The 16,912-nt window shown below is 35.1% G+C and overlaps 1 protein-coding gene across 1 annotated transcript in view; it reads right to left on the bottom strand.

The window, feature by feature from the left end:
- ADGRA3 (adhesion G protein-coupled receptor A3) overlaps nucleotides 1–16,912 on the bottom strand; it is a 141,102-nt gene that overhangs the window by 61,362 nt on the left and 62,828 nt on the right. The window contains exons 10-12 of the mRNA XM_027836611.1: nucleotides 12,782–12,946; nucleotides 7,153–7,354; nucleotides 2,884–3,039 (exon numbers count right to left, since the gene is read on the bottom strand). Coding sequence (XP_027692412.1) covers nucleotides 2,884–3,039; nucleotides 7,153–7,354; nucleotides 12,782–12,946 — 523 coding nt within the window. The remainder of the gene's footprint in view (nucleotides 1–2,883; nucleotides 3,040–7,152; nucleotides 7,355–12,781; nucleotides 12,947–16,912) is intronic.

Raw genomic sequence — 16,912 nt, forward strand, 5'->3', positions numbered from 1 at the left:
CTTATGACTACTGTCTCCCCTCATCCACCCTCCCTTCTATCAACCCCACCCCCACCTTCTCTTATCTCCTTCCCCTCCTACCTTGCTATAGGGTGAAATAGATTTCTATACCCAAATGAGCATCCCCATTCAGACCGAATGAAGAAATACAGTTTGTCAGATAAGAAGACTGGGAAATGGCTAAACTTGTTGAGGCACATGAATATAATGGAATACTACCACATTGTACGAAACAATGAAAATAATGCACACAAAGATGCATGGAAAGATTTATATGAACAGATGCAAAATGAAATAATTAGAGCTAGAAAAAATTTTTTATATATATGAACAATGATTATAACAATGTGAATGTCGAGAATAGTAACTAGCTTTTATGTAGACCTTTAAGGTTTGCAAATGTATCTCATTTTGAACGTTAAAACAATCCTGTGAGATAGGTGCTATTAACATCTGCATTTTAAAGATGAAGAAATTGAGGCTGATAAGTGACTTGCCTACTGTTATGTAGTCAGTAAGCACATGAGGAAGAATTTGAATTCTGATATTCCTGACTTTGAGTCCAACACTTTATCCACTATGTCACCTAGCTGTAATAACCACCAAACCATCAAAAATCAATGGTGCAAGATAATACAGAACAAGCTTGACCGCATGTGGTGGCACCGACCCATTGCCTCAGCTATAGGGTGAAGGTCACTTAAGTAGACCACTTAAGCCGGGAAGTTCTGGGCTAGTGAGCTACGCCAAAAAGGTGTCTCCACAAAAATCTGTGTCAATGTGGTGAGCCTAGGAATGGCCCCTTCACTGCCAACCTGGGCAGTATGGGAAACCTAGCCTCGGGGGAAAAAGTGAACAAGCTAGACCCCAAGAAAAGACATGAGAAGACACTTTCTCCCACATCATTACACAGCTGGTTTATGGGTGTGGAACACTACATATAGTATCATTTTTTTTTTAATGTTAATCAGTTTTCTTGATTTGTTTTCTCTTTCTCTTTTTATCAAAGTTCTCTGTTAGAAGGGATGGCTCTGGTGAGTGTGGGAATGTAAGGAAATCCAGGTGACACAACAAAAACAAAAAAGATATTAATAAAAAGCTTTCAAAGAAAGAAGAAAATAACGGAGTACCCATATCCCATACAAACCACATCTTAGGAGACTGAAGAAACTGACAGATGTAACTGAAGTAGTGATCTTTGAAAGATGGTAGAGAAAGTTAAGAAATACCACAAAACTGGAGGAAGGCAAAAACATGTCCAGTTGTTTTTCTTTTTTTTTTTTAAAGGGTGAGGGGCCAGGGAAAAGAGAATGAAGTTCACTAACTATAGGATACTAAACTTGATGCTGGCAAAAATTCTACAACTTTACAAGGTGACTGAATACTGAGAAAAGGAAATGATGATCACAAAGAACTAGCATGACTTCATTAAGAATGTCATATCAGACTAATGTCATTTCCTTTTTTAAACCGGGTTACTAGACTGTTACATACTAGAGAAATGCTAGAAATATAATTTACCTAGATTTTAGCAAAGCATTTGACAAAATCTCTCATGAAATCCCTGTAGCCACAATAGAGAAACATGGGCTAGACAACAATAGTTAGGAAACTTTGACCTAGGACAAATTCTGCCATTAATTAATTAGCTGTGTAACCTAGATCAGATCACTTAACTTTTTCTGGCCCATCCTTAATGTTCACACCTGTAAAATGAGAGGACTGAAATAAATTATCAACCAGTTTCTTTCCACAGGACAAGTAGTTGCAGGAATAGAATTATGGTCTTGAAATTAGAAACACTGAGGTTCAACTCCTCCTGTGTCTGTCATTTACTAGCTCAGAATCCCTGGGAAAGAATGTCATCTCTATGTTCCTTGGACAATTCCTTAAGGTGTAGGCTGGTTGTCTATTTGTCTTGGTGAAAGAAGTTTACATTCTAGAAGTTTTCTATAATGATAAAATCTGAGACCTTCTAGGAATTCCTTTAAGTTCTTTCTAGTTCTAACATTCTAAAGCTCTAGGACCAGTTATGGCTATTGGCAAACTATTTGTATGAAGTCTTTCAGCACCTAAAAAGTTTGATACCTTGGGTGCCCTGAATAACAGAAGAAACCTATAAATTGCATGAATGGATTTCAAATTTCTGGGATATAACCTAAATACCATCTTGAGGGATACAGCAAAATCAGATTCTTGAATTTACTGAAAACAAACATTCTCCAGTTACTGCTAAGTAACTTCTAAACTCTGTCTCTGTACCTGAAGCTTATGTTTTAACAAAAAATATTACTTTGATGAGTATACAACAGTATACAGTATTAAAATGATCCCATTAAAATCACACTTTAAAACTTGAGAAAGCTCCACCTAGACTTCTTAAAACATGTCTTTATGGGAACATGACTTGGAATTTCAAAAAACTCCTTAGATTAGATTTCTTTTTTCAAGGATTTTACAAGTTATGCACTGATACCATATACTTTCAATTCCTAGAATCTACATTAGGGCAAATAAGACAACAATTGACTGGAGACAGAAATCTTGTGAGAACAAATGAGAAGTCTTGGCTCTTTAGGGCTTCTGTGTATGTGGTGTGGTGGCACTAATGTTTGTTTCTTGGATTCTTCCAGGACAATGCTGGGTGCCTTGTTGGTTGGGGAGTCAAATAGCTTTCAAAATCAGTTCACTATGATAGGTTTGACATTTCCTCAAAAGTAAGACCTTGGAATTAAAAAAGTCCACCATCTGTTCAAATTGAAAATTAATATAAAACATGAATTTAAAAAATAATAAAATTAATAGCTATGTGAAAAGGAAGTTCCAAATTGTGAGTGCTATATTTCTAATTTCCATTTTTATATAGTTGAACTAGGAAAATACCTCTTTTGATTTTTCCTCTTTGGTGAATCTTCCAAATTTTTCTATCATTTCAGCCACAAATAAAACATCCATTTTGTCAGAGAAATTTGCTGCCTCCACAGTGTAAGCCAAAAGCTGCCTAGCTGTAGCCACGGCATTGGTAAGATTGAGGGGCATCTAAATAAGAAGCAAATAATATATTTAGCTACTCAACAACAACAAGAAAAACACTACTCCTGCATTAAAATAAATTTCAGTTCTTGCCTTTCAGCTCCAAAAACGACATTACAAGAAAACACTTTATAATTTACTCACCTTGTAGAATAAATAAGCTTAGTATCCTGAACCTCCGGAAAATAAGAAATAGTTTTTAAAATCTGTTTTATTAATGCCTTTTGCCTTTACAACATAGTCATTTCTCAACTTCCTCTAAAATGAACCCTCCGATGGGACAAAGAAAAAGAAGTAAAAATATCAGTATACAATATTTTATCTGTAGTCCCACCTACTTAAGCACCTATAAGAGGAGGTATACTTCATCATCTACCCTCTAGAAACTTCAATTGGTTTTTCAATTACTTAGGATTTAACTTCCTCTTAGTGATCTTTTCATTTATATCCTTATAGTCACGGTGCATACTACTCTATTAGTTCTACCTATTTTCTTCAGCATCAGTTCACACAAATCTTTGCAGTTTCTCTGAATTCCTCCTATCTGTAATTTTTGTTTCATAATAATATTCTATTATTATTATAATTTAGTATAAGTTTTTTTTTTCAGACATTTCCCAATTGATAGTGACTCAACTTTTTTTCCAATTTTTTTTTTACAACTACAAAGAGTACTGTTATCAGTATCTTAATAGGTACTGGACATTTAGTTTCTATCTTTGACTTGCTTAGGGTATAATACCCACAATGGGATCATTGGGTCAAAGGGTATAGATAGCTTATTCACTTTTCAAGACTATGTCCAAACTGAAATGTAGAAAAGTTAGGCACTTCACAACCCAGTCAACAGTGTTATCATTAGCATATCTGTTTTCCAATAATCTATCCAATATCAACTGTTTCCATTTTTTGTTATCTTTGCTAATTATACTGTACAATATGAAAACTCAAGCATTTTAATTTGCATATTACATACAACTAATGATTTGGAACATATTTTCATGTAACCATTTACTGACTGCAATTTTTCTTTTGAAAATTCTTCAAATTCTTCAGCCTACCTATTGGTTGGGAAATGATCTTAGCGTTACATAAATATGAAATATATAAAATATAAATAGTCCTTGATACCAAGAAGTTTACAAGTATATAAGAACTATGAAGCAAGGCAGTATAAGTACCAATGAGCAATTCAAACCAAGTGTACAGGATTTCAGAAAAGAAGAAATTCCTTTTAACAATGAGGGAATATGAGTTTTGTGGCAGGATAAGCCAAGAACACTTTCTAGAGAGGAGGTAAGAATTCTTCCTCTAGCAAAGTGAAGGCTAGGTCAGGCACAAAAGGTATCACTGATGAATGGAGAATAAATACTGAGACTGGCTTATAAGGCATTGGCTAGGCAAGTTAGAGACAAGAAGGATATTTCTCAGAAGAAACATGAGCCAAGAATGGGCAATTCCAGTGGTTGGGGCAATATAGTAGTCAGGAATGAAGTCAGGGACGTCTTACCAGAAGAGAAAGACAGCATGAGGAAAACTGTATGTGGAAATCAAACCATGGCAGATGAGAGAACTGATGGACATGCAGAGGTATGCTGGTAAATGTTAAACAAACTTCTAAGTTTAATCTGAATTATTAACATTTTCTCTATCATTTTCTTAAGCCTAGACAAGCAGCAAAACAATACATCAAGTACTAATTTGTAGCTTGCAGATTTCTAAAGTGTAAATGCTCACAATGAAATTTAACAATTGGCTCTTCCAGTTAGCTTCACCAAACTCCTGTAGGTATGTATGGTAAACAACCTATACATGAGACTAGAGAAGGTAATAGAGGGTAGAAAGGTAAAGATTGTGCAGAAGTCAGGGTGAGAGGTAGAATTTTCTTTTTCCTTTACTGAGAACATGCTATAAACATGAAGGCTTGTTGGCAAGAGAAGCTTTCTCTTTAGGACTTCCTGAACACCCCATTCCAGTATTAAAGGGATATGTATTTACTGAGGCAGGAGCATCATCTCATTTAGAACAAGAATCCTTCAAGTCTGTCTTAGTTAGATACGAGCTCTTATTAGAGTCTGGATGGGATGAGACTCATCCAAACTCCAGACATCATAATCTAATGATTTGTAATCTAGAAACAAAGTCTCTCCAATGGAATATTTTCTTGGGGCCCTATGGCAAGTTTTCATAGAGGGTATGACATTTGATCTGAGCCCTGAAGATGGATAGGATCTTCTGTTGTAAGAGATGGGAAGGACAATATTAAAAATAGAGATGATATAAGCAATGACACTGAAATCAGAAGCTAAAAGATATGTGATAGGGGGTGGACTAATAAATAATTTTATTAGGGTATAAGGATCTTTTTAAGAAATAAAAGGCTAGAAAGATAAAGTGAGGACCTGAATGTCAGACTAAGGAATTTTAACTTTTATCTTATAGGTAATGGGGACCCACTGACTGTTTTTGAGGTAGAGAGACACAAAATCAAAGAGGTACTTTAGGAATATTAATCTGGAGGTGCCATGAAGAATGATCTGTGCTTGGTAAGAACACAAAAATCAATTAGGAGGGTATTGCAAAAATCCAAAAGAAAGATAATAAGGCCCTGAAAAAGGACTGATGCAGTGGGAATAGAAAAGATAAATTTGAGAAAAGTTTTTTAAAAAAGTAACAAAACTTATCAAATGATTGAATATGGGGGAGAGGGGATAAAAGAAGAGTCAAAGATGACTCCAAGATTTCCTGGCTGAGTGAATGAGAGAATGATAGTAGAGAGGAGAGGAGAGAAGGGGGAGAGGAGGAAAGGGGAAATGAGGGGAGGGGAGGAGAATAGGTGGGAGGGGAATAGATGGGAGAGAAAATTAGGAAGTTTAGATTAGAAGTTGGTTTGAGAAGAAGAATTCTTACAAAATTAAAAAGAACCCTAACAACAATGGCAGTTTTTTACAACTAAACCAAAGTCTATTGTCTTCTAGACTATGGAGAGGAAGGGATGAGTATATTAATACTGCAGCTCATGAAGACATTCTGTTTCAAAAGTTGTTGCACTGAATTTTACTACACTAAAACTATTTTGCAAAAAGTTAACATCCAAGGTTATCAAACCCTAATCCATTGAATAATTTGTTGAAGAGCAAAAGAGATCATCTATTTCTTACTATTCTGAATAAAATGTTGTACACTATGTGTTATTTATGAATGTGTGTGATAGGGTTTCCCAGGTATCATGGCAACTTGAAATATTTTCAAAATAGGTTCACAGCAAAGAGACCCCACGTACTACTCAAATTATATTTATCTTAAATTGTTGAATCTACTGGGTTATAACTGCATTTGAACATTTGGGAATTTTATGGTTAGGAAGCATTTAATTTCAGAAAGAGAAAAATATTCTAGGTAGAGATTCATAATTTTCATACAGAATGGAAAAAAATTGTGTTCCTTTATGAAGAAAGTTTATCATCCATTATAAGGAACTGGATGCACTAATGCCTTGACATTTCATTCATTAGAGAGATCAACTTGTATATAAACAGGTACATGAACAGCAGTGCTAAACTTAGCTAAACTGATGGAACCTCATTCAGAAACACAATTGAGGCCCAGCCATAAGGAAAACAAACTTTTTTCATCAAAGTTTCATTATTATTAGTTTAATCTATCAATGAAATTTTACTAAGTACCTGCCATGTGCTTTGCTTTAGGAGATATGGAAAGAAACAAAACCAGGGGAAACAAGTGTCTGTAGCTCACCCAGCACCACAGATGACATGTGTCCCTCTGTAACTCACACATAAACAAAATTGGTACAAAGTAATTTTGAACAGAAGGCACTGGTAGCTGGGCATGGAGAACCAGGCACAAGATGCCATTTGAGCTGAGATTTAAAGGAAACTAAGAATTTTAGGAGCAGAGACGAGAAGGGTAAACACTTCAGGAAGGATGCTAAAGTCTACTGTATACTATATATGAAGATCAATGAGAATAAAAGTCTGACTGAAATGATTTTGTAAAGCTAGATTATAAGTAGCATATACTCATTTGAGGAAGAAATTCTTATTTACTTGGATCAGATGAAAATGCTCCATAAACTTTAATGAAAAATACATCAGTTACCTGATTAAACATATACAAAACTCGGGTGACATCATTTGCATACTGGCATCGGGAATAGTTATCTTCGGCCCAAAAGCCCCCTCTGTCACATCTGCGCCAAGCTTTTCTCTCATCCTGTGGGTTTCCAGGATAAATACCACTGCCAGGAGTGTTACGAGTACACAGTAGGTAGGCAGTAATGCCTGCCAATGTTCTAGGCCACCTGGAGATTTGAGGGCAAAGGATTAAAAGAAATTTACATAACAACGGTAGAGATAATCAAGCACTATGACAACAAATAAAAGCCATTTTAGAACTAAATATAAGAACAATGAAAAAAGTCACTTGGTCTATACACTTCTTCTCAAGCTATATGTTATACTTATTTTAAAATTTCTAAACAGAATGAATACTAATCAAAAAGAATAGATGTGGGGGGTTAGTAGCGGGGGCGGAAGCGAAGCCTCTCTCCCCCAAGCTGGAAGTGCACTGGCACTCACAGGTTCAATGACTCTGACTAGCACATGAGCTTTAACCTTCTATTTCCGACCTGAGTCACTTTGCCCTTCCCTTTTAGCATGTAACCTGGTCCCCCTATGCCCCATTTAGATATTCAACACAATAATGCTGGACTTAGGGCAGATACCCAATAGCCTAAGCCCACTGCAACTCAGAACTGCTCAGCTCAAGCAATCCATGAGCCTGAGCTTCCCAAGAAACAAGTGCTAGAGGTAAACACCACTATCACCAGCTACAACAGAATTTCTAAAGTTTCTGCTGACAAAAAAGAAAGTTTAAGATACTCATATAGAAAAAAATTTTTTTTTTGTTAGAAAGCAATGAAATAAATGAAATTAAGTGGAACATATAATTATCATGACAGGCAACATGCTGAGTTGGATAAAGAAAGAACTGGATTCAAATACGTGGTTTGTATGGAGCTATGTAACTGTGGGCAAGTGACTAACTGCTTTGAAAACGAGGCCTGATCTACCTATGTCATCAGTGCCTAGTATAGCATCTTGCACATAGCAGTAGTTTAATAGATATTTCATGAATTAAATTAGACAACATAAATACAAGTTATTATTCTGAGAAAGCAAAATGCTAATTTTTTATAATAATTTTATATTTATTTTATATAAATTTATAAATTTAGCAAAATGCTAATGTTCTACTGGCTAAGTGAGAGGAAAAATATGGCAAATTCATACTGTTCATTGCTAGAAAAGAGAAAAATATTTGACAAATAATAAAATATTAACTAAGATAATTTAGAAATTACTTTGAACCTGCTTTGGGTGATGGGAATACCATCAATCAGGGTCTCTTCCACATAGACTGAGTTAGTTTTTCCCTAAAAGCTGTCCCTACAAATTGACTGGTTTGGGGTAATAGGGTTCAAGCTTTTCACAGTTTCCCAAATCATTTAAGGCATAAAAGGGCAAGCCCATGAGCAGTTAGTGCCCCTCAGACTGCTATGCTAGTCAATATCCCCTTCTGACTAGGCACATTTCCTGCTTCTACCTCAACCAGAGTTATACTGAGTATTCTTTCCATGCTATTGCTAAGTGTGAGACAGTCTATAAATGCTACATTTTGTTCAAAGCCTAAACCATCCAACTGGCCTGATTCAAGTCTGGCCCAGAACACTTTGGATAGGCTATATCTAGTCCAGAAGTCAAGATTAACATGAAAGATATTAAATAAAAGTAGCCACTTCTTCAACATGTAACCCAATACCAACAAGAAGACAAACACAGTACACTTGGTGAAGTTTCCCAATGCTAATAGCATTGATAGGAGAAAGCATGCAATAGTGGTGGTTGGGGTGAGGAATCCAGCAGTAGAGGGCTACAATGATATCTTGAATAGAAGTGGCTGTTGGCCAATAAGGCAAAGTGAAAGGATGGGTAAAAGTCCAGCCACAATTCAAATCAGTCAACAATGAAACTGATAAAAGACAGGAAAATGAGCAACAATCTTTAGAAAAGACTAAAATGTAACGAATAAATATTATATAGTGAGAACAGTGCCTCAAAAATCCCTGAAGAAAGCAATACCAACAGGATGACTCCAACCAAAAAGAAAAAAGAAAAACAAAAAAGAAAAAAGACAGAAAGAAAAATGGAAAGAAATGGAAAGAAACACCAGAATGATTCCCAAGAGAGAATCAAATTTAAAAATAAGGATGGATAGAATACCAAAAATTAGTTATCAAAGAAGAAATTTTTTTTTAAGTTTAAGCCACGTAAGTAGACAATTTAGATCTTATGACAGAAAACTCTCTAAAACAATAGCTACCCTAGATATGAGAAATGCTGATTTTATAACTCAAACATAAAAAAAGATAGGACATTTGTCAGAACAGAATCAAAAGATAGCAACACTGGAAGAATCCTATTCATGGTAAATTTATCTGAAGAGAGAATGTTGGATTCCAAGTCTCCCAGAAGGACTTGCTAAAATTAAATGATCTAATACCTAAAGTAACTTCCAAAAATCCTTAGAAACGGAGGGCAAGTTACAGATCAAGATAATTAATAGGAAATCAGAGAGAGACAAATTTAACCTATCAAAAAACAAGTCACACTTCAGAACTTCAACTTCAAACAAAAAATATGTAGACAGTTCAAGAGAGTCTTTCATCTACAAAAAAAAATCAAATTGAAATTGTTCAAGACTATTTCTCATTTAAGAGGAATCAAAAACAGAAAAACTAATAGATTCCAGGTTTACATTTTTAACTACATACTTTAAAGCATGAACAAATGAGAAAGGAAATTGCTATTCTAGATCTTATTTTGACTAACAAGGAGAAGCTGGTTGCTGAAGTAAGAGGGAACCCACAGAGTAGGGGTAGCTTACATTCTATCTGAGAATTCACGACACAACTGAGAAAAGAAAGACTAACATAGCTCTAAATTCTGAGATTGAGAAATTCAAAAAAAGCATAGGTAGGATACAATGTTCTAAAATCCTACAAGGAAATTAAACCCACAAAAAATGGGAAACTCATGAATCATATTCTGAAAACCCAAAATGAATCAATTCTAATGATAAGGAAAGAAGTTATCTAAAGAGACCAGTTTGGAAATACAAGGAACTTATTAATCAACTTAGATATGAAAAATAAAAAGACTAAAGATAGAAGAAAAGGCAGCTAATGGAGTATGACTACAAAAGCAAGGAATATTCCTATAAGAATAGTGTCAGAACACTAAAGCTCAAAATTAGTCAAAAGGTTAGATGGAAAAGCTATAAATAACAAAAACACTTCAATAATCATTAATATTGAATGGCTATTCAATCAGCAATTGCTTGCTTGATTACAAAGGACTGAGAGGGAGCAAAGGAAATAGATGTAACAGGTATAAAAAGTTTTTTCCAAAAGTCTAAGTTTGCCTGAGAAAGGAAAGATCATGACAGGAGGCTAAATTGAGAGGATGTTTTGGTCTAGTGAAAGACTTTTTAAGGATAGGAGATGCAGACCTGGGCATATGTGGAGGCAAGAGAAGGAATTATTAGAAAAGAGGCTGACAATTAAAGAGAGAGAAGCAATGACTGAGAGGTAAATAAGCTTAAGTCAGAAGGGAATGGGATCAAATGAATGTGCAGAAAGAGGGCTCAGCCTCGGCAAGCAAATAATCTATCTCATTATCAGATATATATATAGAAAATACTATTAACACTATGTATTATAGTACATTATAAGTGTTAATGATCTAAAGAATATATGTAAAGAAATTTACATGAAAACTTTTTTATATATTTAAAAGGAATAACAAGTTGTACATAGTGGATTGCAGTTTCATGTGCAATCATCTCTTTTTGTACTATATTAAAGAAATGTTTGTTTTATTCCATAAATTAAAAATATATAAATGGAATATATAGTATATTATATATTACATATTACATTATAACTATCAAATAATTTTATAAGATATTGCATATTATATACATACAAATATATACACATATATGTATATTACATGGTGTGTTGGGGAGAAAGGTATTTTTTTTAGCTCAGGGGACAAAGGACAGAAACACAACAGTGACAGGGAAATGGAGTATTTCCTGTCACAAGGAATCTGATGAACAAAGCCACAGTAGTAGAAAAATGTGGAGTGTGGCTGGGGACATTACATAATCTAATTTGCCTGAAGCATAAGTAGTATGACATATGGCTAGAAATCAGGTTGTGGATGGCCTTGAATACCATGCAAAGAAATATGAATTTTATTCAAAGACAACAAACATCAGGTTCTGATGTAACGGATTGATTCAGGAGTGATGCTAGGGAGAATAAATGTAGGTTGGAAGATCTTTTAGAAAGTTACTGTAATAGTCCATATGGGGAGTTATCAGGACTTATACTAGGCAATATGGAGAGAAAAACAAGGTTAAAAACAATAATTTATCAAACTGGTTTTAGCATTATATTAAGAAATAATAGATCCAACCATTCCAGAGAGCAACTTGGAACTATGCCCAAAGGGCTATAAAACTGTGCATACCCTTTGATCCAGCAATTCCACTACTAGGTCTGTATCCTAAAGAGATCATCAAAAAGGGAAAACGATCTATCCGTACAAAAATATTAATAGCAGCTCTTTTCTGGTAGCAAAGAACTAGAAACTGAGGGGATGCCCATCAATTCAGGATTGACTAAACAAGTTGTGGCATATGACTGTGATGGAATATTATCGTAATATAAGAAATGACAAGCAGGATGATTTCAGAAAAACCTGGAAAGACTTACATGAAATGATGCAAAGTGAAGTAAGTAGAACCAGGAGATCATTGTACACAGTAACAGCAAAATTCTATGATGAAGAACTGTGAATAACTTAGCTAATCTCAGCAATACCTAATGATCCAAGACAATTCTGAAGGACTTATGATAAAAAATGTTACCCATCTCCCAGAGAAAGAACTGATAGTATCTGTATAGAGACTGAAGCATATTATTTTTCTCTTCTTTCATTCTTTGTTTGTTTGTTTGAGTCTTCTTGTACAAAATGACTAACGTGGAAATTTTTTACATGATTTGCACACATATAAACTTTATCAAGTAGCTTACCATCTCTGGGAAGGGGGAAAGAAGGGAGGGAGGAATAGAATTTGGAACTCAAAACAAAACAAAAAAAAAAAGGTAAAAAATTGTTTTAACATGTAATTGGGGAAAAATAAAATATTTTTAAAAAGAAATATAGGAATTATTCACATAATAATAGGCTTGGGTTTCTTATGATTTCAGGAAATATACAGTTACTAAGTTGTCATAAAGTATAATCAGATTATTTGCTAAAGTACAGTAGTACTAAAATATAACCCAAAACAGACTCTAAGTTTACATAATACCATAACTTCCTCTGGCCAAACAAATTTATTCATAATATTGAAACAATTTATAAGCAACCTGTTATTTCAAATTATGGTTTCAAAATACAATAATCCAACAATAACAAATGAGTGCTTTAATAGGAAATAGCTTTATTTACTTAAATATATTAAAATACTACATAATTGACCTTTAACTACTCAAAATAATGAAAACAACAGAGAAAGTAACTTTAAATTAATACCCAAGGCAGTGCAGATTAAGAGCAAATCACATTATTTTAATGATTTCATCATGACTAACCTGAAATCACCTTTATTGTTTATTATCCTCTCTGGAGGACAGTACTGGGCAGAGCTTTCTAATACCACAATGTCAACTGTTCTGGTGTTGTTTCCACGTCGGGTTTGCACATGACAGCCCCAGTTTCCAGTGGATCCTGCCTGAATGTTTGAAATAGTTAAGGCACTGTAGAGAGAAATTAAGGACACACACACACACACACACACACACACAATATCATTAGTTACTATCAACAAAGTCACTGAAAAAGTAAATTCTATAAAATGCTATATATTTTGCTCAAAAAAGCTAAGGGAAAAAAACTCAGTTGTGAAACAAAAGCAGAAAAATAATTTTTGCTTTAAGTTATACCTACATACCAAGAAAAGGGAGAAGGAAAGAAAAGTACTCTGAGGAAAACAGAAAATTTTCCTGAAAATCTTACCAATTAATCTTAAACTACTAAAATGCCTATTTCTTTTGATTATTTTTTACATATTAAATATTTTCTAGTCTCATTTTTTTTACCGATCACTGTCACTTTCCAATTAACAACCTACACACATACTCAGAGCCCTCCCTTGTAACAAAGGGAAATAATTAAACCAAACAAATTGGCATATTAACCACAATGAAAAGTGTATATAATTACAGTACCCTCTCTGGGCTACCCCAACTAAGACTGGAGGGCTGGATCTCACAGGGAATGACTACTACAGGTTTAAAGTACTCTGTGAGTCTACACTACTCAAGATGATATAACATGAGCCTCCACCAGTATGTTAACCTTGAACTGTGTCACAAGGCAATTATATATGTATGCCAAACTAAAGCATGTATGCCAAAGTAATATATGTATTATATTTGTATGCCAAAGTAAGTAGCTAGCATTCAGAGCTGCCATTAGAAATCCAAACAATATACAAAGGTAAAATAATTTTCATACATTTTTGTAAAAGGACTTTATCAATAGTAGGTGGAATTTAATAGGTATTAATTCCAAATATAATATCTGTAATTAGCATTTCCAAAGGTGACTATTAAAGTACTTCACCAGATTGTAGTTAGCTACTTGTATTTTTTAATATCCTGCTCTAAATTATCTTATTAATTTATGTAACATCAGCTTTAACAGAAGGTAGGATTTATATTTATCTGCTTATTAAAATTCTATTTTTTTAAATTTTTTATATTTTTTGTTACATTTTGAATTCCAAGTTGTCTCCCTGCACCCTCCCAACTCCACAGCAGAGACAACCAACATTTGATATTGCTGTATATGGCGGAACCATATCATACATACTTCCATATATCAGTTCTTTCTCTGGAGATGGATAGCATTTTCCTTCATAAGCCCTTCACAATTGATATGAACATTCATATACTCAGAATAGCTTAGTCATTCACAGCTACTCTTCAAACAATATTGCTATTACTATATACAATATTCTCTTGGCTCTGCTTATTTCACTCTGCATTATTTCATGCAAGTCTTTCCAGATTTTTCTAAAATCAACTTGCTTCTCATTTCTTACAGAACTGTAATATTCCATCACAATCATATACCACAACTTATTCAGCCATTAACCCCAATTGATGAGTACCCCTTCAATTTCCAGTTCTTTGCTACCACAAGGAAAGTTGCTATAAATATTTTAGAATATATAGGTTCTTTTCCTTTTTTCCCTGATCACCTTGGGAAACAGACCTAATAGTGGTACTGTCAAAAAGCATAATTCCAAATGGCATAAATTCAATCCAAAATGGTTGGATCAGTTCACAATTCCACCAACAGTGAATTAGTGTCCTGATTTTTCCACCCTCAGAGTTCTGTTTTTTAAGGAAAAAAGTACTACTAAATAGAAAACTATGCCACTTCCTCTATCAACTACTATAAATGTTCCAACTACAAAGCTCTAGTCAAAGAAACATCATTTATTTGGTAGCAACTTAACCTAATTGCAGACAAAGTTATCCTGGGAGAAACAGCCTCTAGAATGTTAGCAGAGCTCTGAATTAGGAGAAAGTAAATATTAAATGGTCAAGCTACCAAACAAAAAGGAGTCTGAGGTTCCAGCTGGACAACGTGCTAGAACTTCTAAGGACACATACACTCCTATGGAGTATGTACACTTACACTTAAGTACTCATACAAAGATATCAAAGATGCTGGGGCAATAAATCATGATTCACTAAATCCAAAAGAATTTATTAGCCTATTAAAAACCTTAGCAACCAGAAAGCTCTTGTCACACATAAAGACGGTCATACTCTTGATCTTGCCATCATCCACAAATGTTCCACCTTTCTGTTCAAAAATCTAAAAATCCCTTATCTAACCCTAATCTACTGGCATTTCATCTTCCCCTCTGCCACCCCTTACATTACCCTATTCCTCATTTGCACTGTTGACCTCCAATTCCTTGATCCCTCAATTCTCTTCCAGGCCATATTCCCTGCATTATCCACTTTCTCCTCATCTTTTATCCTTTGGTGAACCAACTCTACTCTTTACTTTTTTCCTTTCTTGAAGCCCTAGCCCCCTTATTTCACCAACTGTATTGCTAAGCTTCAACTTTGGATCACTCCCATCATTCACTGCCTTCACTCCTACATAGGTGCTACTGAATAAAGGTGAAGAAAATCATGCAACCATTCTGATTAGACCCACTACCAGTTTATGTTACACAATCTCAAATGGGCCCTCAGTGCTAGTAGACAATACTATCTCCCTTATCAACTTGCTATCCCACTCTCCACAATAACTCTTTCAAGTCTTTTCATCCCAACTCAAACTTCCTATGGCTCCCCTCCCTTGACTCTCTCACGTGAGAAATTTGCCTCATATTTTATAGAAAAAATTGAAGTCATTTGCTATCAACTCCATTTTTCTCTCCTCTTCCTCATCTCCTATCACTCAAGTACTTCTGCAACTCTCCTCTCCTACATCTGTTCTTCTCTACCTATTTCTCATGATGAAGTGGCCTTACTCCTTTATCAAGGGTAAACTCTACTTGTTCAAATGAACTCATTCCATCCCATCTCCTCCAACAAATTGCCCCCCGGCTCTTTCACTTATTTTCAATTTCTCCCTCTCTACTGGCTCATTTCCTACTGCCTACAAACATGTCTCTTGTCTCTTCTATCCTGAAAAACCCTCATTTAATCCTTCCACCTCCATTACCATCCTATACCTCTTTTGCTTTTTGTATCTAACCTCCTCAAAAAAGTTATCTACAATAGATGTCTCCACTTTCTCTCCTCTCTGTCTCTTCTTACAATCTCATAATCTGGTTTCCAACCCTACCATTCCACCAAAACTACTCTCTCCAAAGTTACTAATGATCTCTTAGTTGCAAAATCTAATGACCTTTCCTCATTCTTAACCTCTCTGCAGTGATCACTCACTCCTCCCTGATACTCTCTTCTCTCTGGGTTTTAAGGACACCACTCTCTCCTGATTTTCTTCCTACCTATCTGACCCATCCTTCTCTAGATCCTCCTCTTGATCATGTCCTCTAACAACAGGTGTCCCTCAAGGTTCTGTTCTAGGCACTCTTCTCTTCTCCTTCTATACTACTTTACTTAGAGATCTTATCAGCCCCCATGGATTTAATTACCATCTCTACATTAATGATTCTCACATCTACCTTTCTTGTACCAGTATACCTGCTGACCTTCAATTTCACATTTCCAACTGCCTTTCAGACATTTCAAAGTGGATGCCCAGTAGACATCTAAACTCATTATGTCCAAAACAGAACTTAATAACTTTCCCCCACGTGCTCCTCCATTCTATCTTCCCTGTTACGGTAGAGGACAAAATCATCCTGCCAGTCCCTCAGGCTCACAACTTAAAAGTCCCCCTGAATTCCTCACTATCTCTCACCCCACCCCATATCCAAGCTGTTGCCAAGGCCTGAAGACTTCATCTTTGCAAAATCTCTCAAAAAAAAAACACCTTTCTTCTGACACTGCTACCACTCTAGTGTAGGCTTTCATTACCTCGTGTATTGTGGCATGCAGGGTCTTCTCCGTTTTTTAGTAGCCCCAGACTTAGCCTGGCACATAGCAGGCACTTAATAAATGTTTAATGATTGACTAATTGCTAAAAATCAAATAGACTCTAGCAAAGCAATTTTAAACCTGTGG

This window comes from Vombatus ursinus, unplaced genomic scaffold (assembly GCF_900497805.2).
Source record: "Vombatus ursinus unplaced genomic scaffold, bare-nosed wombat genome assembly UNPS02014818.1, whole genome shotgun sequence".
NCBI classification, from domain to species: domain Eukaryota; kingdom Metazoa; phylum Chordata; class Mammalia; order Diprotodontia; family Vombatidae; genus Vombatus; species Vombatus ursinus.